Here is a 25,871-nt window from a genome sequence, read left to right as displayed (position 1 = left end):
GTTCCTCACGCCAAAGCAGTCTGCTTTCTCTCCGTCCCTCTCTCTGTTTGCGATCTGAGGTTGAGTCCGAGTGCGACGTTCATCTTGGAGTGCACCTACGGACGACGCAAGTGATTGTCAGATCTTGGGAGAATTTTGCTGGAGAACCTCTGCACCGTGAGTGGCAATAAATTCTCTAAAGACAATCAGCATGCCGACGCTTCAACCGGAGATACATTTTCTCAACTTCTCTTTTATTTATCTGTTTACTACATGCTTATTATTTTAGTACAATTTTACTACTGTTAGTGTTCTCTTTTAAAACAACACAACCTAGGCATCTGCTGACAATCATCAACGTAGGCATCTGTTTAATGAGAACTTTTCGTCTGTTTTGACATGATGACAATTCTTTTCATGAATTACACTACTACGCACATCAAAGTAGATTGCATGTTGTAGCAAACTCTTGATGTGATAATGTATAATGCACTTTTCATTTTCATTTTGCACAACCAGTTCAGCAATGGAATCCCTCGAGACATGTCAGTTGGGCAGTTCATTCACGTGCTAAGTAGGAGGAGGCTGCATCTTGCCGCTGGGAAAGCTCTTTTCATGTTTGTTAATAATACTTTGCCTCAAACAGGTACTCCTGTACTTCATTTCTTCTCGATCGCGAATTTATATATAAACTGAGCTTATATCGAAGTGAACTTTCTTGAAGCTGCTATCATGGATTCGCTACATGGGTCATACAAAGATGAAGATGGGTTTCTTATTATGTGCTACAGCAGTGAGAAAACATTTGGATGAATTCATCTCTCAGGCCTCAGTGTATATAATCTCCTTGTAATCAACAACCATAATGAGATAACTGGAGCAAATGTTCATTGGCTTATAAAAATTAAAAGCTCTATGACTCGGCTCTAACTTATACAACACCATTGTATCTTTTCCCTATAAAATCGGGTCAACATGTGTTCCAATCTATATAAATGCCCCTGGGGTTTGACTTGATTGATTGTGTATATCATGTGAATGAACTGATAAATGGTGTGTATCAGGTGCTTGAACACTCGCCCACCTAAATAAACAAACGATTGTGCAATTTCTCTGTCGAATTGTATACCTTGCACTCTATTCAATCCAAACATTATAATAGCTTTAATAAGTTTCAAATATTATGAATATGTGTTGAATATCTATTTTAAAATGCACATCATTTTGTTTGGTAGGTTGTTTTTTCTGAGATAGCACACGAAAGTTCAATAAGATCTACAGCATGCATAACATTTCATCTAGTCCAAGTCACAAACAATTGATTGATCGGCAAAGTGTGCCTACAAAAGGCTTTCTAGAGAGGTTACATATGTTATTGGCATACCAAAGGATCCTTTATGGGCTTTCAGCATAAGAATGTTTACCCTTTTTATTAGGATAGAGTTCGGCATGGCCGTTCAGGTATCGTTGCATCGACAACCTTTTGTTTACACTACACGGCAAGATATAGTCTCACTCAAAAGATCACTCCTCAAACTGAAACATTGATCGAGAAATGAAAGGAAATAAAAATGATTAGGAAATTACTCAGCCGACATGATGCAGTCAATAGCTTGCTTGCAAATCCCTGTCATTGTTGCCTCTGGCCCATATACCTACAAGTGTAATTTGAAACAGCAAAACAAGTCTACGCTTTACTACTTTATATGTAATAGAACATGGATAATGAGAAGTCAGTTCTAGGTTCTTACCTCGAGTGGTACCCCAAGTTCCTCACCGAGAGCCCGCATTTTTGCAAGGCCAATCTGATAATTGGGACCGCCTCGTCTCACAAAGATGTGCATCCTTGCAGCCTTTAGCTTTGCTTGCTGTGTTCAAATAGTAAATCTTGGAATCATGCTGCCATTGTTTGTGCAACCGAAATCCAATTCATCAAGTCAACTAACCTTCTCTCTCAAAGCTCGGATAATGCCGTTAAATGTAGCTGCAACATCAGTGAAGTTAGCGATACCCCCACCGATAATAAGGGCTCTCTTGCGGCCATCAGGATCTGTGGTTGCACACTACGAAGCACAGAGGCCTCATTTTGGGGGTTTCGATGGAAAGAATAAAACTTATTGAAAGAGTAAAAGAGAAAAATGCCAAAAAGAAAAAATATAATCATACATCAACAACAACTCGGGCATATTGCAGGACCTCCTCCTCATTAGGAGCACCACTGTATTCCGCGTAATTTCCTAGTTCTGATGCATAACCCAAATCCCCAACCTAATTTTGACAATGTCAATCAAACTCAAGCAATACTATGAATTTGGTGCATAAATATTGTGAAATTCTGTAATACAAACAACTTACTGTATCAGCGTATATGACGCTTGCACCGCCGCCAGCCACCATGGTCCATATGCGCCCTTTGGGATTTAGAATGGTGAACTTTAATGAGGCACTAGTCTGAAATCAAAATGATAGTACTTTAAATGAATGATCTAGGTATGTGGACATAGATATAGAAGTCACTAGTTGAAAGGAGAAAATAAAAGTGAGATACAAAGAATAGAGGGACAAATATTAGAGCACTAAGGGGGTGTTTGATTGATGGGTTTGGGAATAAGGGAATGGAATGATAGTAAAAGATAGTGTTTGGATTGTGGGTTTGGGAATGATTACCAGATTTATGGGAATCAACCAAACTCATATAACTTGATGGGTTTCATTTCCATTCGTATTCACATTCCACCCTACTATCAAACTCATACCCATAGTCATTCCCATCATTTAACCAAACACCCCCTAATACTTATTGCAGAATGTGTTCACGGGATCATTGGACGAAAACTGAATGAAGCATTGCAATGCCTGCTATGGATCAGGATGTTCTATTCTTTTTTCCTTATGTTAGCCATGTTCCTTTGGAATGTCTGAAGCAGGCTTGCCATTAATTTCAGATGGGAATAGAAACAAATGAGCATGCATCTTCAAGTGCTAAGGCACTGCCTATAACTATTTTCAGCACATACTTGAGTAAACTCTTCAAAGTGTATATAAATGTAGAATCTTTCCCATGCTACCTCAGAAGTTTAATAGCAGATTATTGGTGCAAAAAGATCTATATATTAAAATCACTACTGCTAGAGTTTATGTTTCATGACTACCGACACTATCAGAAAGACGCTCTGATAGAAAATCTAAAACTTCCTACCTTTTCATCGAGTCGATGGATATAGCTTTCAGCAGGATTTAAGACTCTTCCAAAAGGGAGTGGAAATTCAATGTCCCCCCATCTGAAAAGCTTTTCAGAGCTAAGCCCAGTAATATCAAAAGATAAAGAGCTAACATCCAGCATATTTGCCTCAAGGCAAAGTAAGAACAATCACATACTTATTGAAATTCTTAAAAGCAGCTGTGTCATCCAGTTCCCCTCGCATATCCAGTGGATATGGTTCTCCATTCACTAAAGTGAACGGGTTCATTTCAATAAAACTGAAATCCAAGTCTGCAATGATAACACGATTACTTCCAAGCCACAGTGATACATAACTATAAAAGCAAATATGGTTGCTCTTAAGCATCTTTTCATGCACTAAAAGAACTTTCTTTCTGCAGAAGTCAGTTCTGTATTCAAAGGAATTCCTATGGACAAGTTAAGAAAGATCATAAAATCATAATGACTTTTTTTTTTTTGACAAACAATTAGCTACTAGGCACAAAATATTTGTATAACTAAAAATATAAGCTTTCACATGTGCTGAACAAACCTTGGAATACAGCAAACACTCCTTTAATGAAGTCTCCTATTTTCCCCCGAACCTGTGAAACAATTGTCATAAGTTAAGCTCTGTGAATCACCATTTCTGCCTGTGATCCAAAGCAGCTTAATCATTTTAATTACCAATAGCGCCCTAAAGAGGGTGGTTGTCATAGTAATTATAAACTTTTAGACAAACAAGTCTGTTCTCATTTTATGCCCAAAAAGTAGGCAACTTCTATCATAATTATCACAAGTTAAGCTAGAAAAGGTGCTGATTTCATTGTACCTCAAGAGGGAGAGTCGCAATCAATGGAGCACATGCCTCGGTTGTCATGGACTTCTCAGTAGGAAGGAAGATGGTCTTAACTTTGTCCCAGTTGTCCTCAATTTCAATTCCTCCACACTCTGAGAAGCTAATGGTGCAACCAAGCATCTCAGATACAATGGAGAGGTAGTACTCTTGCTCATGGGGGATGAATGGCTCGACTATGAATGTAGTGATTGGTGCCCTGCACCCTTCCATTTCAACCTATATGCAATCACAATTCCTCCCATTTAGCACACTCCAATACTCCAGCGCTTCACTAAAGTGCAAATTGGTACAGATGCTTACCTCCGATCCAAGGCGCGTCTTGACAAACTCAGCAATCTCGGCCAAGTCCAAGTTGAGGGCAACCAAGCCGCTCTTCCCACGCTTTCCGAACAACATGTCGGGTTTCACCACCAATTTCATGGAAGAGATCCATGGTTCCTTGTTCACCAATTCAGCGAAGTCCGTCGATTGCGTAACCTAAATGCACCAAACAAATTAACAATTTTCACTTGCCGCGCTAATGGATCCGAGCTTTTATCTCCCACAGAGACAGACCAACTCCCACAATAAAAACTTGAAAAATCTAGAGGCCCCCTCCGACTCCAACCAACGAAACTCAAACAATAGTTAGAACCTTCAGCGAAAAGGCAATCGGGAAAGAAGAAATCAAGCCAGAAGTGAGAAGACCAGATCACTTGAGATCGAACAACAAGTGTCAAGTAAAATTTGAAAACTGACGCGGGAGATCAGGATTGGAGAAAATGAAAAGGAGAAACAGCTCACCTGGGCGGAGCAGATTTGGAGGTCGATGTTGGCGAGGCGCTTGAGGTGATGCTTGAGCAGGCGCTTCGAATCGTACTCGCGAATCTTCTTCCTGGCCATCTCCTCCTTCTCCTCTGGCCTCCAAACGGTTGCTCCTGTCGATTCGATTGATCGACTGAAAGTTGAGACGATACGGATTCAGAGATCGGAGGAGATAAGACAGAAGGCCGCCGGTGGAGCTACCATATTCTATGCGGAAAATCAATCTACCGTTGGATGCGACGAATCAAGGATCTGAAGTAGTTTCGATTAGATTTGCAACGGTGGAAATCGTATTAATTAAAGAACGCGGACGATAAAAAATTTAAAAGTGACTTTATTTTGGATGATTTACCGAACAATGTAGTTTGAACATATCAAAGTTTGTTAAGAGATATGATACATTATATATATTGTAGTTTAATTTGAATTAAAAATTATAACTTTTTAAAATTTACAACGTCCGTGTTATTGATGTTAGAGTATTAGCAAACACTTTGTTGGTGTTACTCTAACATCAATAACATGCACGTTGTAAATTTTGATAAGTCATTTTTTTTTATTCAAGTTGAATTATGAAATATATAATATATTAAATTAAAATTTATTTAAAATGTTCGATTTGATATATTGTTCGTCTTGTAAATTAATCTGAGTTAAAAGTTATGATTTCTTAAAGTTGAAGTTGTTATGATTTCATAAATGCTATAACATGTATATTAGGTAAATTTTGAAAGGCTATAACTTTTGAGTCGAGTTGATCCACGAGACACACAATATATCAAATCGAAGATATCTGAACAATTTTCAATTTGATATATTATGCATTTCATGATTCAAACTGAATAAAAAATTATGACATTTTAAAGTTTACAATATGTGTGTTACTGATCTTAGAGTATTAGCAACACCTTATTGCTCATCTTCTAAGATCAGTAGTATCTTGTTGTTAATCCTCTAAGATCAGCAACATGTTATAAACTTTAGAAGTCGTAACTTTTTTATTCGGATTGAACTACGAAACACACAATATATCAAATCTAAGATCTTTCGATTTGATATATGGTGTATTTTATGATTCAATACGAATTAAAAATTATGGCATCTCAAAGTTTATAGTCTAACATGTTATTGCTGGTCTTTATTGGATCTTCTGAAGACCAACAACACGTTGTTGCTAATCTTCTGAAGATCAACAACATGTTGTTGCTGGTCTTCTGATGATCAACAGCACGTTGTAGCAGCTAAGAAATTGTAACTGTTATAACTTTGAGAGACAATAATTTTTTATTCGGATTGAACTATGGGACGCATAATATATGAAATCGAAGATCTATAAACAAACTACAATTTCATAAATTTTTATTTTTAGAATGTCTTAAGTTTATCCGTCTATTTCGTTCAAAATGTGACTAATGGACCGAAAAAACTTGGAATGATATGAAACTAAGATCTCTATGTTCATCTAGTTCTCCTGACTACAGTCATACCTATAACCAAAGATGCAATATATCAGATTGAGAGCAACTTGTTTTTCAAAACCTATAACATAAATTCATTTCTTAATATGACATACTTAATATCGTTATATAGAAAAATTGTCTCTTAAAATCTCATCAATAATTTCATTACCAATAGATATTAAAATAATAATATTTTTAAATACAAGTATAAGATCATTTTATAATATACTAAATAATAATTTACAAGTAACTACAATATTTCAACAATAATAATAATCTAATAAAAATAATTATCATACTGCATCAATTTATAACCGTTATACCATAAAATAGCAACAATAGTTTTAAGTTTTACAACAACAATACACATTACAACAACACACAATTGAGTACAATAATTTAGAAAAAATAACAATTAGCTATATACATCAATAGAGATAATAATAAAATAAAATAGTATAAATATTTTTCTTTAACATCTACACTAAATCAGTCATATTTGAGATTTTATTGGCTAAAAAGAACAAAGTTCTTTATATCATTCAATAAAAAATTAAGTTTTCTAGTATTTTCAAATATCTTGTTGGTCCCCGTGGGTGTTTTGATGTGATCAACCAAGTTGGTTAGGTCCTGTGTTTTGTCTGATCCCTGTGTCTGAGTGTGCAGGAGCTTAGGAGCACAGGAAGTCGAGCGGAAGACGCAGCTAGCGAGAAGGACGGCACGGGAAGGGAGCCGACGGGCTCAGTGCGTCCGAAGGATGAGAGAGTTGCGGAAGAGTACTCCGATGGGCGTGAAGAGCGTGCGCGGCGTTCGAGGGACGTTAAGCCGGGACGGAAGGCTGCTCAAGGAGAAGGCCGGGAATTGGGTTCGGGTGAGCCCTATTCCGGTTGGCCGCAATCCCAAAAGATAGGAGCGTTGGAAGTCAAAGCAAGCTGGAAATGAAGCCAAGAAGCTGAGCTGCCAGGTTGAAGGCGCCTTCAATCAGGTTGAAGGCGCCTCCAGCTTGAAGGCGCCTTCAGCCAGGTTGAAGGCGCCTTCAGCCAGGTTGAAGGCGCCTTCACCCAGTCAATCCGACCATTTGCCTTCGGATAGAGTTCTATCCGATCACTTGCTTGGAGGCATCTTGGACCATTGTTGAAGGCGCCTTGGAGCTTCGAGATAGACTTTCCAGGGGCTATAAAAGGACCCCTGAACCTAGGAATTCAGTATTCATTCAAGTTTTCAATTCCTAGCAACTTGTGAGTTCATTAAGTGTGTAAAAAGGCTTCTCCACCTACAGTGAAGGAGACTCTGCTAGTGTGACTTTCGACCTCCTTGGTTGTAACCAGGTTAAATCTCGGTCTCCCGTTTTATTTCTGTCTTTAATTTTATATAGTTGCTAGTTATTTTTATTGCTGATTTTATTTCTGAGTTGAAATCCGAGGAGGGTATAGTTTTATTTTTGTTATCAGCAATTCACCCCCCTCTTGCCGGCCTCCGCTACACCTACATATCCTAGATAATTTTATGTAGTAAATGTAACGACCCGGCCCTTTGGCCTCTTGGGCGGCCCTTGTGGCGGCCCAACTAGCGGCCCTTATGTCGTCGGCCCATTTGGCGACCTCTCATGTCGTCGACCGACGACCCTTGGCCGTGCCGTTACTCACTAGGACTTTCCACCCCTGGCAGTGAATTTTTGCCTCCCCCAGGATTCGAACTCTAAACCTCCAGACTTAAGTTTTAGAGTTTATGAATCCTGGTAACCAAGTGAGCTCATCTCACTTGGTTACCAGGATTCATAAACTCTAATATTTAAGCCTGGAGGTTTAGAGTTCGAATCCTGGGGGAGGCAAAAATCCACTGCCAGGGGTGATCTGATATGTTCTGTTGATATGTCTAGTAGATTTTAGTAAGTCGCAATAATTATGTTTATATCTGCATCGACATGTCACTATTTGTGTAACGACCCGACCCTTTGGCCTCTTGGGCGGCTCTTGTGGCGGCCCACTGACGGCCCTTATGTCGTCGGCCCATTTGGCGACCTCTCATGTCGTCGACCGACGACTCTTTGGTCATGTCGTTACTCACTAGGACTTTCCACCCCTGGCAGTGGATTTTTTGCCTCCCCCAGGATTCGAACTCTAAACCTCCAGGCTTAAGTATTAAAGTTTATGAATCCTGGTAATCAAGTGAGCTCATCCTGGTAATCAAGTGAGATGAGCTCACTTGGTTACCAGGATTCATAAACTCTAATACTTAAGCCTGGAGGTTTAGAGTTCGAATCCTGGGGGAGGCAAAAAATCCACTTCCAGGGGTGTAAAGTCCTAGTGAGTAACGACACGGCCAAAGGGTCGTCGGTCGACGACATGAGAGGTCTCCGAATGGGCCGACGACATAAGGGCCGCCAGTGGGTCGCCACAAGGGCCGCCCAAGAGGCCAAAGGGTCGGGTCGTTACAATAAAACAAAACCCGACTAATACTTAAGTCTGGAGGTTTAGAGTTCGAATCCTGGGGGAGGCAAAAATCCACTGCCAGGGGTGGAAAGTCCTAGTGAGTAACGGCACGGCCAAGGGTCGTCGGTCGACGACATGAGAGGTCGCCAAATGGACCGACGACATAAGGGTCGACGGTCGACGACCCGAGGGTCGCCAAATGGGCCGCCAAATGGACCAAGAGGGCCGGATCGTTACAGTAAAATAGCTCAATTGGTCCTCCTTGGTATATATGGGTATTGCTTCATATTCTTTTATTAGTCCTTTACAAGAAGAGATAAATATTCTATAAATAATAATTAAAAAGGTTCTTAATTCAGAAGAAAAAAGGAATAAAGCTGGATTAATACTATTATAATTATAAGAATAAATAATCTCTTTATATTATTGTTCAAATATAGTACAAAATTATGACATTTCATAACATAATTTATTCCACAACATGTAATTCTTTTTCCACATTGTTTTCAAAAGGGAGAATATTTGAATAGCAGTAATAAAATATAAGGACAATCAATATTATTAATGAGACTTTTATATATGTTAAGAAAATTAGTTCAGTCTAAATAATTAATTAGAAAGTTAGAGTTTTTATACTAAAATATTTTATCAAAGTGACAACAAAAAAATCTAGTAAACAAATAATTATATAAAAATGTTAGACCAACTTAAAACTATAGTCTTCGAATAAATCAGTTAGGAGGTTAATTATAATTTTCAATTAACATTAAGAAAATCATAAAATAAATAATGAAAGATATCTATAATAAAATCTAATATTCAATTAGACAAGAATTGTTGGGACCCTTAGCGGCCGGCTAGAGGGAGGTGAGTAGTCCCTGCACAAATGAAGCAAACGCAATCTTTCTCGAACTTATAACTTAATTAAAAGAACACTTGCATAAGATTAATAAATAAACTAAAAGGAAAGAGGCAACGAGAATTTACTTGGTTACAACCGGAGAGGTTGTTAATCCAAGGCAGTGAAAAAGCATACTAAAAATCTCCTCTAGACGGAGAAGCCTCTTACAGCAATGAACACACAGAATTAGAAAGCTAAACAGAAAAAAGCGTACAAGTGTTGTTTCCCTATTTTTCGTTGTTGTTAGCTTTTGGGAGCAAGACTGCTTATATAGCCCTGCTCGGGGTGCTTAGAATGGGATAATATTTTATCCCCGACGTAACGGTACGTGCCATGTCAAATTTGGCTAAGTTTGGGTTCCGGGTGCCCGGAAGGGTTCCGGGCGCCCTGGACTGCTCCGGGCGCCCGGAATGGTTCCGAATGCCTCGGACTGCTCCGGGCGCCCGAAATGGTTTCGAGCGCCTAGAAGGTGAAAATCAACTTTTTGTTGACTTTCTCTTCGGGCCTTCAGCTTCAGGTCCGTTTGCTTCGGTCCGGGTCTTCCGCTCCGACTCCACTCACTTGGGTGATTTCGATCATCCGGAATAGGGCTCACCCGAACTCAACTTCCGACCTTCTCGAGCAAGCTTCTGCTCCGGCTTCTCGTCCTTCGAAATCGTCGCATGCTTCCTTCTCGTCCACCAGCGTACTCTTCCATAGCTTTTCGTCCCTCAGACGCACCGAGCCCGTTGACTTTCTCCTGTGCTGACCTTATCACTAGCAGTACAACTTCTCGATCAGGATCTAGGGGTTTCACTCTTTAATTACATGTTAGGGGCCTTACTCTTCGATCAGGGACTAGGGGCTCAGCTCCCTGGTCAGGTGTGTTATAGGTTTTGCACCCTTCACCATGGGGTTCTGCATTCTCCTACTGCTATAGGCTCTGCACCCTTCACCATGGGGCTCTGCATCCTCCTACTATTATAGTCTCTGCACCCTTTACCATGGGGCTCTACATCCTCTTACGTCTACAGGCTCTGCTCCCTTCACCCACGGTGCTTTACTTCTTTCTATTACTACGGACTCTGCACCCTTATATTGCTATGGACTTCACTCCCTTTGACGGTCAGGGCTCAGATTATTCTCTCTCTTACTCCGTGGACATTTGGGAGTCAAGGGATCAACACTATTTCTCTCCCTGACTTCACGGGCATTTGGGAATTGAGAGATTAAGTTAGATCCTCAGCCGGTTGACTCCACTTCGCGATCATGTATAATAAAGGCTCTGCCCCCTCATATTGCTACGAGTTTCGCTTCTATGGACTTCTAGGTTTATCCTCCCTCGTTCGGGATTGAGCTATTGCCACCGGTCTTGGACCGGACTACCTCCACTGGTCTCGAACTAAAGTATCGCCACCGGTCTCAGATCAGAGTATCATCGACGAACTCTCGGTCGGGCTCCAAACTCTCGCCCCAGCGCGAGTTATAAGCGAGCCTGCTCTCCCGGGGTACTCTTCTCATTCATCGCTCGATCGACACTCACCGCTCTGCCCATCACTCATCACACTCGCTTCACTTGCCGCTCTATCCCGCCCTCACCATTCGCATTTTGCTCACCACTGTTACTAGGTCGGTACTCACCGCTCACTCGCTGTTCTGCCGGGCACTCATCATGCTCGCTTCACTCGCCGCTCTGTCCGGCACTCACCATTCACGTTTCGCTCACGACTGCTTGACTTACTCGCTGCTCACTCATGGCTCACGGGCTTTGCGCCCACTTGGCTCCCTGGCTTTGCCCCCTCTCATGTTTGCCTTCGATCTCACAAGCTCTACGCTCGCTCAATTCATAGGATTCGTTCCAGCTCACCTCACATGTTTCACTCTCAATCTCCATCCACCTCTAGGTTTCTCTCGGCATTATCTCTGTCACTTGGTCGGCATCTTCGTAGCCGCTCGATCAGTATTGCTTGACCGTTTGTTTGGTCACTCACTTGTACCACTTGATCGGTCGCCTATCCTCTTTCGACCCACTCGATATTCTCCCTATTGCCTGGTCGCATTTCACGATCACACGGTGGATATTTTTCGGACACTCGGTTGTAGTTTACTATTGCTCGGTCAATATTTTTTCGGTCGCACACTCGACACCGCTCGCCATTGTCTTTCGACACGCTCGACATTCTCTCTATTGCCCGATTGACATTTTTTCAATCGCTTGATCGCGATTTATTGGCACTCGGTCGCGCACTCGGCACCGCTCGCCTAGCATCTGTCTACCAGATCGGCATTATCTCTGTTGGTGCAATCGACCTCCAAGGTTTTAATGTCCGACAAATATGTTTAAATATGTTTAATTGAGCTTGATCATGGAAAGTCCTAGTCATGGCTAGGCAAGGGTGGAAAGTCAACCGAGTGACTAGTCCTAACTGTAGTTAGGCAAGGGAAGTCCTAGTTGCAGGCTAGGTAAGGAAAATCTCGGTATATCATGGAAGTCAGGTGGATTCGATAGGTCTGGAGAACCTGATCCCTGGGCAACCGAATACTGAGTCTTGGTAAGTGAAACCAAGTGGAGAAAATCTTAAGGGGTGGTAACCTTAGGTTCTGGTGAGTGAAGCCAGATGGTGAAAATCCTAGGGGGAGATAACCTTAGGTAGCGAGAAGTCTTTGAGGAGTGAACTCCAAGCAAGGATATATCTTGGGGGCTCAAATGGAATTATGAGGGGAGGGAGGGCATTTTAGCTTTTCACATGTTGAGGGTAGAGGTTTTGGAGAGGAGCACTGTTCACACGTAGAGGGGGTTGGCTTCTTCGTGCTTTCGCCCTGCCGCCAAGGGGAGGGTCACCTTCTTCCTCCCTCTCACACTCCTCTCCTCACTGACCACGGTCGCTCCCCTCCTCTTCTCTTCTCTCCTCGCCCTCTCCTCCGGCCGGTCGCCACCTCTTCCCTTCTCCACGCTGACCGCCAACGCCGCTTGGGAGCCGCCGCCGATGCTATAGCCCGTTGCCACCTCGCACATTGGCCTCTCATCGCCTTCTCCTCAACCGAGGAAGCTATTGTGGAGCCGCATCTCTCTCCCTCTCGCACGCCAGCCCCCCTCCTCTTCCTCATCTCCTCCTCCCTCGCATGGCCTCAACAACGTCTCCATTGTCGTCTCCACTGCACTGGCCCCCATCGATTGCTGCCTAGAGCCACCTCGCAGCCCCAGCCACTGGATCAGTTGCCGGCGTCTATAGCCATTTCCAACGGTGGCCAGCGTCCACAGCCGCCTCCTGCGCCCGTCGGTAGTCCAACTTTGCCTTCCTCTCCATCCTTACCATTGCCCTTCTCTTTGATGTTCAATGCCATCCGACACTGCCCTCCGGGGCCACCGCCCACCTTACCAACATTTATTAAAGAAAATCTTGGTCAAACCTAATATCTGTCAAATGGATACATTCAGTTAATAATTTGACTTCATTTTGGTTCAACACACCTCTAGAGAAATGATCCACCATTAAATACAGGATATCCACGTGTAAAATCATAACCGTAACGAAGATAAACCAACAAATTCAACTTGACTAAATGTTTCCTGATACGGATATATCCCAAGGGCAGAGTAGTAATTAGGAGGGGGAGGAAGGGTATTTTGGTCTTCTTATTGGTTAGGGCTTTAAGAGGGGAAATGAGGCACTGTAGCAGGTGGGGGCTAGTTCGGGTTTGGAGGTCGCCACCAAGAAGAGGGTCTTCTTCCTCGTCCTCACGCTCCTCGCTGACGACGACGTCGGTCGTCACCTGCTCCCCTCCTCTTCTTCCTCTGGTCACCACCTCCTCCCTTCTCTCCACCTCATGCGTTGCCACCGCCACAGGAGCGTGTATCGTTGCTGTGGCTACGAGCTTTCTGCATCGTCGCCGGGGGAGGACACATGGACCAACCTCCTTCTCCTCTCTTCCTCTCCTCTCCTCGGTAGATGCCTCCGGTCGTCTCTTCCCCTCGCCTACACGACCCCCGTCTCAAACGCCGCCGCCGCTTCCTCTCGTGACGCCACTGCCACCTCTCCTCCTCCGATGCCGCCGACGTTCGATGCCGACAGCTCCCTTCTCTTACGCACGAGGCCTCATGTGAGCACGATGACTTCCCCTCCTACCCTTTCTCCTCTCATGCGTCGCCACCTTGTTGGTCCTCTTCCTCTCCCTAGTCATCTCGCGCCTACAACGAGCATCAGTTCCAACGGGCCATTCCGACCAAGTACTTCTTGGCCTGCTTGTCCTTCACCACAGCACTCTTGGCGCTGCTCGTCTCCTTTAGATTTACAGAGGGCAGAGAATGGAGTCCGACGACTTGATTCTGCTCATACTAGAGCTCACCGTCTTCCCTACCCTTTACTTGATTGTGTTGTACTATAGGGAAGGCACCTTTTGGTCGGCGTTCAGGAATATTTGGAAGCAGCCAACCAAAGTCATGCATTCATTAGTGTGTCTGGAGGGCTAATACTTGATCCCATTTTGTTATGTCCTGTGAGCCGTGATTGTATTTTGGATTGTGTGCTTTGTGTCTAGCTTTTGTGTTGTTGTCATATTCCGATCTGCGTGTCGATATCTTATCTCGGCCTATGCGTCGAAGTCGCATCCGATTTCATGCCACTGCGTCTGGCTTCGAGTTGTCAGATCTAGCTCTTCATCCGGCTCGACGTCATCTGTTCTTTCGGGTCACAACAACTTGAGCAGCATCCCATCCGAGGGCGCTCCCTAGGCTAGAGTACGTTTTCAGTACTCACGCCTCATTTATCTCAGTATTATATTATTAGCCTGTTACTCATATATTCGTTGCATCTGCCTCGAGCCTTGGGGTTCCAAGGACCGGGGGCAACCCGATCACTGGCTGCAGGTAGCGTTGACCAGAGGACTTATGACGACTTAGTCAACATAGAAGTCATCTCAGCATACCCCTCCTTCGGGACGTTGCGATTCGGTCAACATTCCATCCACCTCACCCGGCGGTCCATCTGACTCGGTTTCCGGATAGGATCAATTTGGTGTCGTCTGTGGAAATCTTCTCCACCTGTTCTGGAATATGAAGATGGACGATGTTGGGAGGTTCTCTGCCATTATCACAGTCTCGAAGGATCCCGATGAACGTATTATCTTCTACCCTCACTCCACGGGTATTCAGGAGTCGGAGAATTGAGTTGGAGCTTCAGCTGGCCGACAGATTAGTTTTTTTCATTATATTTTTTCCTTGACTCCACGAGTATTCAGGAGTCAAGGGGTCGATATCAACCCTCAATCAGTTGGTGCGACTCCTCGATCAGGTACGCTACGGGCTCTAGTCTCTTTTTACGGTTATAGGATCTACTATACTTCTTTGATAAGAGAGTAAGATCTTAGTTCCTTGATCAAAGACTAGGGTCTTTGATTTTTGATCGGACACTAGGGCCCCAGCTCCCCGATCAGACATTAGGGGCACAACTCCTCGCTCATACACTAGGGGCACAACTTCCCAATTAGTGATACAATACAACTTCCCGATCAGGATCTAGGGGTCTTACTCTCCAATCAGGGACTAGGGGCTTAGCTCCCCAATCAAGTGTGCTACAGGCTCTGCACCTTTCATCATGGGACTCTGCATCCTCTTAGTGCTACGGGCTCTGCATCCTCTTACTATTGTAGACTCTGCACCTTTCACCATGGGGCTCTATATCCTCTTACTGCTATAGGCGCTGCACTCTATCACTGATATATATGCTATATATTCTCCACCTGTTTTGCATTCTCTTACCTCTACTGGCTCTGCTCCTTTTACCTACGGTGCTCTGCTTCCTTCTAATGTTACGGACTCTACTCCCTTATATTGCTATGGGCTTCACTCCTTTTGACGATCAGGGCTTAGGATTATTCTCTCCCGGACTCTGTGGACATTTGGGAGTTACGGGATCAACACTATTTCTCTCCTTGACTTCATGAGCATTTGAGAGTTGAGGGATCGAGACAGATCCTCATCCGGTGACACCACTCCATGGTCAGGTACGATAAAGGTTCTCCTCCCTCGTATTGCTACGGGCTCCGCTTTTATGGATTTCAAGGCTTTCCCTTCCCCATTCGGGGTCGATCTATCACCACTGGTCTTGGACTAGAGTATCACCACCGGTCTCGGATCGGAGCATCGCTAACGATCTCTCGGTCAGGCTTCCAGACCAATTTACGGTCAGGCCTCCAGATTGCATTTTGGTCAGGCCTCCAGATTGCTTTTTGGTCAAGCCTCCAGATTGCTTCCTGGTCAAGTTTTCAAATTAAGTCCTGGTCATACCTCCAGATCAATTCCTGGCCAGGTCTCCAGATCAAGTATTGGTCAGGCCTCCAGATCACCTCTCGGTCGAGATTTCAGACTCTCGCCCTAGTGCGAGTTATAAGTGAGTATGCTCTCACGCCTCCAGACTCTCGCCCCAGTGCAAGTTATAAGTGAGCATGCTCTCACGCTTCCAGACTCTCGGCCCAGCGCGAGTTATAAGCGAGCATGCTCTCATGCCTCCAGACTCTCGCCCCAGTGCGAGTTATAAGTAAGCATGCTCTCACGCCTCCAGACTCTCGCCCCAACGCAAGTTATAAGTGAGCATGCTCTCACACTTCCAGACTCTCTCCCCAGCGCGAGTTATAAGTGAGCTTGCTCTCACGACCAACGACCTCTCAGTCGGGATTCTAGACTCTCGCCCCAGCGCGAGTTATAAGTGAGCTTGCTCTCACGACCAACGACCTCTCAGTCGGGATTCTAGACTCTCGCCCCAGCGCGAGTTATAAGTGAACTTGCTCTCACGACCAACGACCTCTGGGTCGGGATTCCAGACTCTCACCCCAGTGCGAGTTATAAGTGAGCATGCTCTCACGCTTCCAGACTCTCGCCCCGGTGCGAGTTATAAGTGAGCATGCTCTCACGACCAACGACCTCCCAGTCGGTGTTCCAGATTCTCGCCCCAGGGCGAGTTATAAGTGAGCTTGCTCTCACGACCAACGACCTCTCGGTCGGGATTCCAAACTCTCGCCCCAGCGCGAGTTATAAGTGAGCATCCTTTCACACCCAACGACCTCTCGGTCGGCGCTCACCGCTCACTCGTCGCTCTGCTCGACACTCATCATTCGTGACTCACCCGCTGCTCTGCCCGACACTCACCATTTGCGTCCCAATCGCCGCTCTACCCAGCACTCATCGTTCGCGACTCACTCGCCGCTCTGCTCGGCACTTATCGCTCCTACCTCACTTGCCGCTTTGCTCGGAACTCATCCCTCGCATCTGACTCATCGGTTTGCCCCGCATTTGCTGCTCGGTCGATACCCGCTTTCCTCCTTGTACGACATTCGCATAATCGCCTGATTGTTCTGCTCCCGTTCATGCTCCATCCATAGGCTCTACTCACGTTCGCGCTCGATCCACGGGCTATGCTCTCATTCTTATTTGGTCTCAGGTTCCATGTCTATCCGGTGCACAGGCTTCATGCCCACTTGGCATTCTTTCGATCACCTAGTTGACCTTCTCTTAGTCAACTGATCAGTATCGCTTGGCTATCTGCTTAGTTGTTCGCTTTGTACCGGTCGACATTTTTCTTAGTCGTGATTTATTATCTCTCGGTTGACATTTTCTCGACCGTGCGTTTGATACCGCTTGCCCATCGTCTTTCGACCCGCTCAGCATTTTTTCATCCAGGTCAGCATTTTTCGATTGCCAGCTCAGCATTTTTTGATCCAGGTCAGCATTTTTCGATTGTCAGGCCAGCATTTTTTGATTATCAGGTCGGCATTATTCAATTTCCCGATCGTGAGTTACTGTCGCTCGGTCGACATTTTTTCTCGGTCGCGGTTACGACTCCGCTCGTCCATTATTCTCTCGATTGTCTGGTCACGATTTATTATCGCTCGGTCGACATTTTCTCGATCGTGCGTTTGATACCGCTCGCCCATCGTCTTTTGACCCACTCAACATTTTTGATTGTCAGGTCGACATTATTCTCTCTATTGCCCGATCATAATGTACTATCACTCGGTCAATATTTTTCTCGGTCGCGCTCACGGCTCTGCTCGTCCATCATTCCCTCTATTGTCCGGTCGTGATTTATTGATGCTCAGTCAGTATTTTTCTCGGTCGCGCTCACGACTCTGCTCGTCCATTATGCCCTCTATTGCCCGATCGTGATTTATTGACGCTCGGTCAGTATTTTTCTCGGTCGCGCTCACGGCTCTGCCCGTCCATCATTCTCTCTATTGCCAGGTTACGATTTATTGATGCTTAGTCAGTATTTTTCTTGATCGTGCTCACGCCTCTACTTATCCATCATTCCCTCTATTGTCCGATCGTGATTTATTGATGCTCGGTCAGTATTTTTCTCGATCGCGCTCACGGCTCTGCTCGTCCATCATTCTCTCTATGCCCCGGTCGCGATTTACTATCGCTCGGTCGATACTTTTTCGATCGTGCCCTTGGAACCCTTCGCTCGTCGGTTCCCATTCCATCCGATCAGCATTATCTCTGTTGTCTGGTCAGTATTTTTTCGGTCGTGCGTTTGGTACCGCTCGCCCATCGTTTTTCAACCCACGACATTTTTCGATTGTCAGGTCTGCATTTTTCAATTTCCTGATCAAGTTTTACGGTCACTTGGTCGATATTTTCTAGTTGCCCGACCATAGTTTGTTGTCGTTCGGTCGACATTTCCTCGGTCACGTGCTCGACACCGCCCGCCTATCGTCTTTCCACCTGTTCGGCATGCCCCCTATCGCCCGCTCAACATTCGATCTATCGCTCGGCTTAGCATCGTATGACTGTCTGCTCGATATCGCTCAATCTCCCGCTCGACATCCGATCGATCGCTTGCTCGACAAACGCTCGGCACTATTTTTCGTTGCTCGCTTAGTATTATTTTAGTCACTTGCTCGGCATCGCTATAGCTACTCGTTCGATGTTATAAAACAAGCCCAGTGATATGAGTTTGCATTCAGTAGCGATTCTGTTTTACGATTGGGCTTGGTCTAGTCAGTCGGACTTGCGCCTCCTTCGACTAGACTTGGAGGGGAGGCTTGTGATACGGATATATCCCAAGGGCAGAGTAGTAATTAGGAGGGGGAGGAAGGGTATTTTGGGTTTCTTACTGGTTAGGGCTTTAAGAGGGGAAATGAGGCACTGTAGCAGGGGGGGGGGGGGGGGGGGTGGTTCGGGTTTGGAGGCCGCCACCAAGAAGAGGGTCTTCTTCCTCGTCCTCACGCTCCTCGTCGACGATGACGCCGGCCGCCGGCTGCTCCCCTCTCTTCTTCCTCCGGTCACCACCTCCTCCCTTCTCTCCACCTCATGCGTTGTCGCCGCCGCAGGAGCGCGTATCGTTGTCGCGACTTCGGGCTTTCTGCACCGCCACCGGGGGAGAACGCATGGGCCAGCCTCCTTCTCCTCTCTTCCTCTCCTCTCGCAGGCAAACGCCTCCGGTCATCTCTTCCCCTCACCTACACGACCTCTGTCTCAAACGTCGCCGTCACTTCCTCTCGCGACGCCGCTGCCACCTCTCCTCCTCCGATGTCGACGACGTCCGATGCCGACAACTCCCTTCTCTTACGCACGAGGCCTCACGCGAGCACGGCGGCTTCCCCTCCTACCCTTTCTCCTCTCATGTGCCTCCACCTCGCTGGTCCTCTTTCTCTTCCTAGTCATCTCACCCTACAACGAGCATCAGTTCCGGCGGCCCATAATTCCGACCAAGTACTTCTTGGCCTGCTTGTCCTTCACCATAGCGCTCTTGGCGCTGCTCATCTCCTTCAGATTTACAGAGGGCAAAGAACGGAGTCCGACGACCTGATTCCGCTCATACTAGAGCTCACCGTCTTCCCTATCCTCTGCTTGATTGTGCTGTACTATAGGGAACCCACCTTTTGGCCGACGTTCAGGAATATTTGGAAGCAGCCAACCAAAGTCATGCATTCATTAGTGTGTCTGGAGGGCTAATACTGGATCCCATTTGTTCCGGCCTGCGAGCCGCAATTGTATTTTGGATTGTGTGCTTTGTGTTTAGATTTTGTGTTGTTGTCATATCTCGATCTGCGTGCCGATGTCTTATCTCAGCCTATGCGTCGAAGTCGCATCTCATTTCATGCCACCGCGTCGTCAGATCCAGCTCTTCATTCGGCTCGGCGTCATCTGCTCTTCCGGGTCACAACAACTCGAGTAGCATCCTATCCGAGGGCGCCTCCTGGGCCAGGTACATTTCCCGTACTTACCCCTCATTTATCTCATTATTATATTTTTAGCCTGTTACTCATAAATTCATTGGATCTGCCTTGAGCCTCGGGGTTCCAGGGACCGGAGGCAATCCGGTCACTGACTGCAGGTAGCATTGACCAGAGGACTTCTGACGACTTGGTCAACATAAAAGCCATCTCAGCATACCCCCCTCCAGGACGTCGTGATTTGATCAGCATTCCATTCACCTCATTTGACGGTTCATCTGACTCAATTTCCGGATAGGATGATTTCCCTAGTGGCAGAACATAGTAGGTCCATACAGATGCAATGCTGTGTATATTCAGTGTAGAGCTGGGACCAAAAGAAAACCTAACCAAATGAGATGGAGATCACAAATGTGGTTTACGATGTTTGCCATAAGGTGTGAAATAGAGAACACTGTCATTCTCACTACAGCATTCACATATATTTTTTATCCTTTTTAAATACAATTTGCAAAAATAATCCAAGTTTTTTCTTCCATTTTAACCTTCATAGGTTTAAAGATGAAACAAATCATTATTCTCTACATTACATGTACTACAAAATTACCAATACCATCGGACATTTTTTTTTTGGATACATGGATGAATGTGAAAAGTGAATAGACCAACCTCACCCCATTTGCGTAACAAAGCAGGGTGGCCTCAATCATGGTGGAGAGGACCTGGATCAGAGTAACAAATTGTCATCTCTAGTCAGATGAAAACCCGCAAAATCAAGAAGCAACCCTCTAAAAGCAGAGTTAGGCATGGAGGATCATTGTGGCAACAACTAGAAACGGATCAGGCACACAGCAGCCAACTCCAAGAATCATCACAATGATCATCGACTAAGAAGTTGACAGATCATGAAAATGCTGAGAAATCCTGAGCAAAGAAACTTGTTTGCATGATCTAGAATTACCAGACAGTAAAGATTTGGGTGCAGACTCTCCTAGAAATCGGAACACCTAGGTTGTCCAGGCTATTATTTCCCAATAATGGGTGCACAAAGGATCACATCTATTGGATGGTACAAACAATACAACGGATATCACCAAAACCCAAGAATCTTCTTGGATGGAGAATATTGCACTATTCCACCAAATCGAGAATGCATACTTGTGTTTCTTGAAGCTTATAGTGGACAATCCTGATGTCTTTAGCCTCAACCAAAGGACCAACAACACCTGGATTTTAGACCATTAGCCAAGAGCAACAAGATGGGAGAACTTCATGAGTTACACTAGAAGGAGTCAATACAATTTTAATTTTTTTTAAAGTGTTGGACACGGACATGATACGGACACGATACACAAATACACGTGTCGGATACGGTAAAAATTATGTCATTGACTTTTTAAAAGATTGACCAGTCGGATACGATTAGGACACGGCTAAAATACGGATGAGAGATATTTTCAGATATTTTTGGACTCAATTACATAAAAAAAATAAATTAAAAATTTTAAAGGTTAAATTAAAAAATAATAAATTTATGAGGACTAATTAATAAATAAAAATAAAATTGGCCTACAAAACCCTAAATCCTTTATTCTCCCGATTCTTTCCCCTTCTCCTTCTTCCGCCGAACAAACGCCTTATCCTACTTCCGCCGAACAAACAAAAGGGCAGCCGCTTTTTGTTTCTGCCGTAGACAAAGGACGAACTGCCATCGCCCACTGGACCCTGGCCTGCCTCCCTCCTCTGGCGAACCTGCTGTTTGCACCGCCGGACCTGCTGCTTGCTGTTGCTTCCCTTTGTGCCACCGGACCTGCTGCTTCCCTTTCCCACCGCTGCCCTCCACTCTCCAGTTTCTGGCAAGTTTACTGTTTTGTTTTTTCTTTTGATATCACTGCTCAGAATTTCTGAAACGCCGCCTTCCAGAATCTGTTTTTTCTTAATTGTTGTTTTTAGCAGAAAAATTAAAATGTTCAACCTATTTTGCAATGGAATAACAGTATAACACTTCTTTAATTTGTTATGCCAAAAGAAAAATATTGTACCATAGGATGTTGGAAAAGTCTATTGATCAATATGTTTACGTTATTTTCAGCTTATTGGCTATGGAAAGTTTTCAAAATGAGAGTGGGCAGGAGGATATGTATATTAATCGCCCGTAAATTTGTATCCAAGGTTTAAAAAGTTTTATTATGAAATGTCTTGTGTCCGATACAATACCCGTACCGGTATCCATGCAACATAGCAATACAGACATCAAAAGATTTTGAAAGCCTTCATATGGAGCATAGTTGCTAAAAGCGATCGCTTCGCTCGCTTAAGCACGAAGCACAGTGAAGCGCAAGACTTGTGCTTCAGAGACCTCAGAAGAAGCATGCGCTTTGCGCAAAAGCACAAGTGTTCTCTTTTGTGCAAACCACATAAACTTTACTTTTTTATGATGTTTTCGATGACGCTCCCGACGTCCCCATGGCGTTGCGAGACGCGTTTGGCGCTACAGGACGCTTCTGGCGCCGTCTAACGCTTCCAGCGTTCCGGAGGCATCTTGATGCCTGCAGTTACTGCAGCACTGTGAAAAACTTTGTGAGCGGATTTAATTAATTCAATCAACTCCCAACTTAAATGAGATAGTTCGAATAAACTTTCATAAATCCTAATTAAATTATCCGAATAAAATATATAAAAAATATTTTTAAAATTTTAAAAATTATAATAAATTTTATTAATTCATATAAATTAGATTTATATTATAAAAAATTCTAAAAAATTATTTTTTTAAAAAAATTCTATTATATTTTCAAAAACTTTTGATTTATTTTTAGTTTTTTTTTTTTTTTAATAATATAGAGTTTCATCAAAGAATATTTTGTTTATGGTCATTTAAATTTTCAAAGACTTTCAATAGCTATAATAGTCCTTTTGTTTATTATGCTTTTTTCGTAAAGCCTGCACTTTGCGCTTTAAACCCCAAGACGCTTGAGCACTTTTTTGCGCCTCGTGCTTTTGACAACTATGATATGGAGATCTCTTAAGACTGAACAAGAGGTAGGCATTTTTCCAAGAGATCTTTATCATTCTCTACAGGTAGAGGGTGAAGGAAACCAACCTAGGAGCCTCACTGAAGCCATAAACTTAGCTTGCCTGTGTGCAAAACTCAACCACTAAACATGGACACCTCAAACTAACCAAATCTAAGGAGAGACCACCAGCCACTACCTACAAATTACATGGACTCTTGTCCAACTGCCATTAAGTGCCTGAATCACACAAAAATGGCAAAGCAATGAGCAAAAAGGGGTATGATTCAAATCTTTAACAACGAACACTGTGAGCCCTTGCTATCTAAAATTGTCGTGGATGGAAGGAGTGGAAGAGGAGGGTTGCTTACCTGATCAACGCAAAGGACCAGTGTCTAAGGGGAACAACATCCAAAACCATAAATACAAGCCCAGCTAAAGGGCATAACACTGTAAGTCCTCATCTTAATGTACTGACAAGAGTCCTGCTAAGTCTCGAATTGGAGCAACAAGCAGCAATTTCAGTGTATAAGTTTAGCGAGGACAAGCTGAAAAGCTCAGGGAGATGTCCAGGAGTGTAGCTGCAATTAGGAGCAGAGTTAATACAGCCTGACTTGTATCTCTTGCCTCTTAATTGTTTCAATACAATCTAAGAAGTCCACTAAATTCGCAAATGCAAACCAATCGCATGGGACCTTGATTCCATGACCATGAACTTCTCCCTAGAGGAGACATGTGGAGAAGCATTGAGAATCAAGGCTGAGGATCCTTAATCAAGGTTCAACCCTAGTCCAAACTGTTCTAGGGTCTCCTTTCAGCGTTTCCTTTTCCCTTTTTATTTTATTTCCCTTTTTTTCATTGATTTGTACTCTGTAGACACTTAGTTTCATTGATGGATAATTATGTTTCATGTTGGTTTGTTCGTTTTTTTTTTATTTTGCAATTAATCTCCATAATTAAAGATTGAATGAATCTGCTGGTCTTTCAGATTAATTGAAAGGTTACGGATAACGAGATGCCTACGCTTCAGTCCGCTTTACCTCCTGAGCTCGCCGACAACGTCATCCGAGTAAAGACTGATATTTCTGAATTCGCTGCACTTTCCTGTGTAGTTTTCTAACTCCTTTTCCCCTTCGAATTTGTAGTTGTATCGTGAATGCCTGCGAAGAGCACGTTTTGTTGGTCATCAGGTTAAGTTCGTTCTTCCATCTTTCTAGAGTGCCATTAATTGAAGTTTTAACTGAGGCTTTCGGTTAATCAGCTATTGAGAAATGTAATGGTCTCTTATGCTTTGATTACTCCAGAGCTCAAATGAAGGGAGGGATTGATTTCACCGAAATCATGACAGAATCCCTCGTTTATGATCCATTTGTGGATCACTTTTTTCGTCCACCCGAAATCAGATGAAACGGAGTTTCTATCCTTCTACAATAACTTTCTCAACGAACTCCGCTCATCAACATCATTAACAGCGCGAAATCACAACCCTCACAACAACTCCCCTGATGAACTCTTGTAATTAACAACCATCATACAGTGAAAGTGCAGCTCGGCTGCAAATCACAACCGTGGAAGCTGCAAGCTTGCGGCCTAGCCACGAAGGTGGCAAGCTCGCCTATCATTTCCGCCTTTCCTTTCTTCCACCCATCAGTGTTTCTCCTTTTCCTCCCTCTTCCTTCTCTTCCCTTAGTGATTTTTTTTTCCCTGGCCCTGATTCCTTTTCCTCCACCATCCACGCTTCAGAGTAATGACAACATTAATGACAAAATATGGTGACAATTGTTAGATGAATTAGGCACTAAGATCAAAACTCCATATTTTGAACATACCTTTTACCATATCATCCCTTTTTTCTCAACATGCTATCCATTCAGTTGCTTTCTGATTCTCTTTCTTAGTATCTGGATGAATGTCAGATAATGCAATTTTCCAGTGTGTGATTGATGACTACAACTTTCCTTTAATTCATCTAATTGTCCAAACAAGCTTTGGAAGGAATCAGATATAATATGTTTAAACTTTTAACAAGTTGGGGTTTTGGTTGGGTGCAGGACACAATTGTTTTTTTGCTTTATTAAAGGGTATATACTACTATACGGGTAAGGTGTGAACTAATAGAAGAGTGTGATGAAGCAACGCATATTATCGGCTAGGGATTTGGGACTTGGAGGAGGGCATCGGTATAAATGTTTAAACTGAAGGAGATTTTGACACCTAATTTAGTCTCACATGGTTTACATGAGAGAACTATCAAGAATTTGATCTTCAACATTTTGGGCTGACGATTGAGCTTAACAAGTCAATGAACCAATTCTCACTTGAGTTTTGGTCTTCACATATTTTGTTTGTTCGATATTTTTAAAGAATTTATTTCTTGTGACTTTCCTGAACAGAACACCATTCCATTCTCCCTTGTTAGTGCACCTATTTTGCTTGGTTTATAAGGAGATTGAATTTTCTACACTGTACATGGTTTATCTCAGGGCATATAATACAAGTTTAGATCTCAGATACTTGTTTTATTTCTTTAATCTGTAGCTGCATTCAGGATATAGAGTATTCATGCAAATGGTATCTTTTTGCAGCAACACAACACTGCACTTGTAGTCGACATGGTGAGGCAACAATTCAGAAAACATATGCATGAAACTGATCCGGAGAAAATACAAAAGTTGAAGGATGAGTAAGTTGGTACAACCGGAGCGCATTTTGTCATTTCAGCACACTCGGACATGACTTTTTTTTTTTTCCATTTTCCATGCAGTGCTGCCAGGGGCCTTATCAATCACATCCTCTATGAATCAGAGAAGATGACTGGTAAAAAATTTTCAGGACCCAAATGATTTCATGTGCTCGAATGTTCAAAACCAAGATGAATAATTTGTCCAAGTGCTACCTTTCTGCTAATCTGCATGGACAAATCTCAGAAACTATGATCTAATTCATTGGTTTCTTAGAGATTCATGTTGACTCTTGATTGCATTTGAACTCTTAAAAATTACGGATATTATATGCATAATTGTACCAGAATTTTGAATTGTTCAAGTCACCTTTAGAGTTTCTTGCCA

The 25,871-nt window shown here is 43.6% G+C and overlaps 3 protein-coding genes across 3 annotated transcripts; 2 read left to right on the top strand and 1 right to left on the bottom strand.

Annotated features, from left to right (window-relative positions):
• The first annotated feature begins 459 nt into the window (after positions 1 to 459).
• Positions 460 to 903, top strand: LOC122005122 (autophagy-related protein 8i-like). The gene is made up of 2 exons (XM_042560046.1): positions 460 to 625; positions 704 to 903. The coding sequence occupies exons 1-2, from the start codon at positions 460 to 462 to the stop codon at positions 790 to 792; spliced, it is 255 nt and encodes an 84-aa protein (XP_042415980.1). The 3' UTR covers positions 793 to 903.
• A 340-nt stretch (positions 904 to 1,243) lies between these two features.
• On the bottom strand, positions 1,244 to 5,042 carry LOC122037982 (ATP-citrate synthase alpha chain protein 3). Its single transcript, XM_042597497.1, has 12 exons — positions 4,824 to 5,042; positions 4,341 to 4,517; positions 4,014 to 4,256; positions 3,735 to 3,786; positions 3,358 to 3,472; positions 3,179 to 3,260; positions 2,335 to 2,430; positions 2,146 to 2,247; positions 1,926 to 2,042; positions 1,731 to 1,847; positions 1,567 to 1,634; positions 1,244 to 1,471 (listed from the first exon to the last, which is right to left on the bottom strand). Exons 1-12 carry the CDS (start codon positions 4,920 to 4,922, stop codon positions 1,375 to 1,377), a joined length of 1,365 nt encoding a protein of 454 aa, XP_042453431.1. The 5' UTR covers positions 4,923 to 5,042; the 3' UTR covers positions 1,244 to 1,374.
• A 16,347-nt stretch (positions 5,043 to 21,389) lies between these two features.
• On the top strand, positions 21,390 to 25,871 carry LOC122037981. Its single transcript, XM_042597496.1, has 5 exons — positions 21,390 to 21,645; positions 23,792 to 23,872; positions 23,949 to 23,993; positions 25,389 to 25,486; positions 25,568 to 25,871. Exons 2-5 carry the CDS (start codon positions 23,819 to 23,821, stop codon positions 25,644 to 25,646), a joined length of 276 nt encoding a protein of 91 aa, XP_042453430.1. The 5' UTR covers positions 21,390 to 21,645; positions 23,792 to 23,818; the 3' UTR covers positions 25,647 to 25,871.

The sequence above is a fragment of the Zingiber officinale genome, chromosome 1A, assembly GCF_018446385.1.
Source record: "Zingiber officinale cultivar Zhangliang chromosome 1A, Zo_v1.1, whole genome shotgun sequence".
In the NCBI taxonomy this organism is placed as follows: Eukaryota; Viridiplantae; Streptophyta; class Magnoliopsida; order Zingiberales; family Zingiberaceae; genus Zingiber; species Zingiber officinale.
The sequence above is the reverse complement of the archived record's forward strand: the minus strand, read 5'-3'. Positions and strand labels throughout refer to the sequence as shown.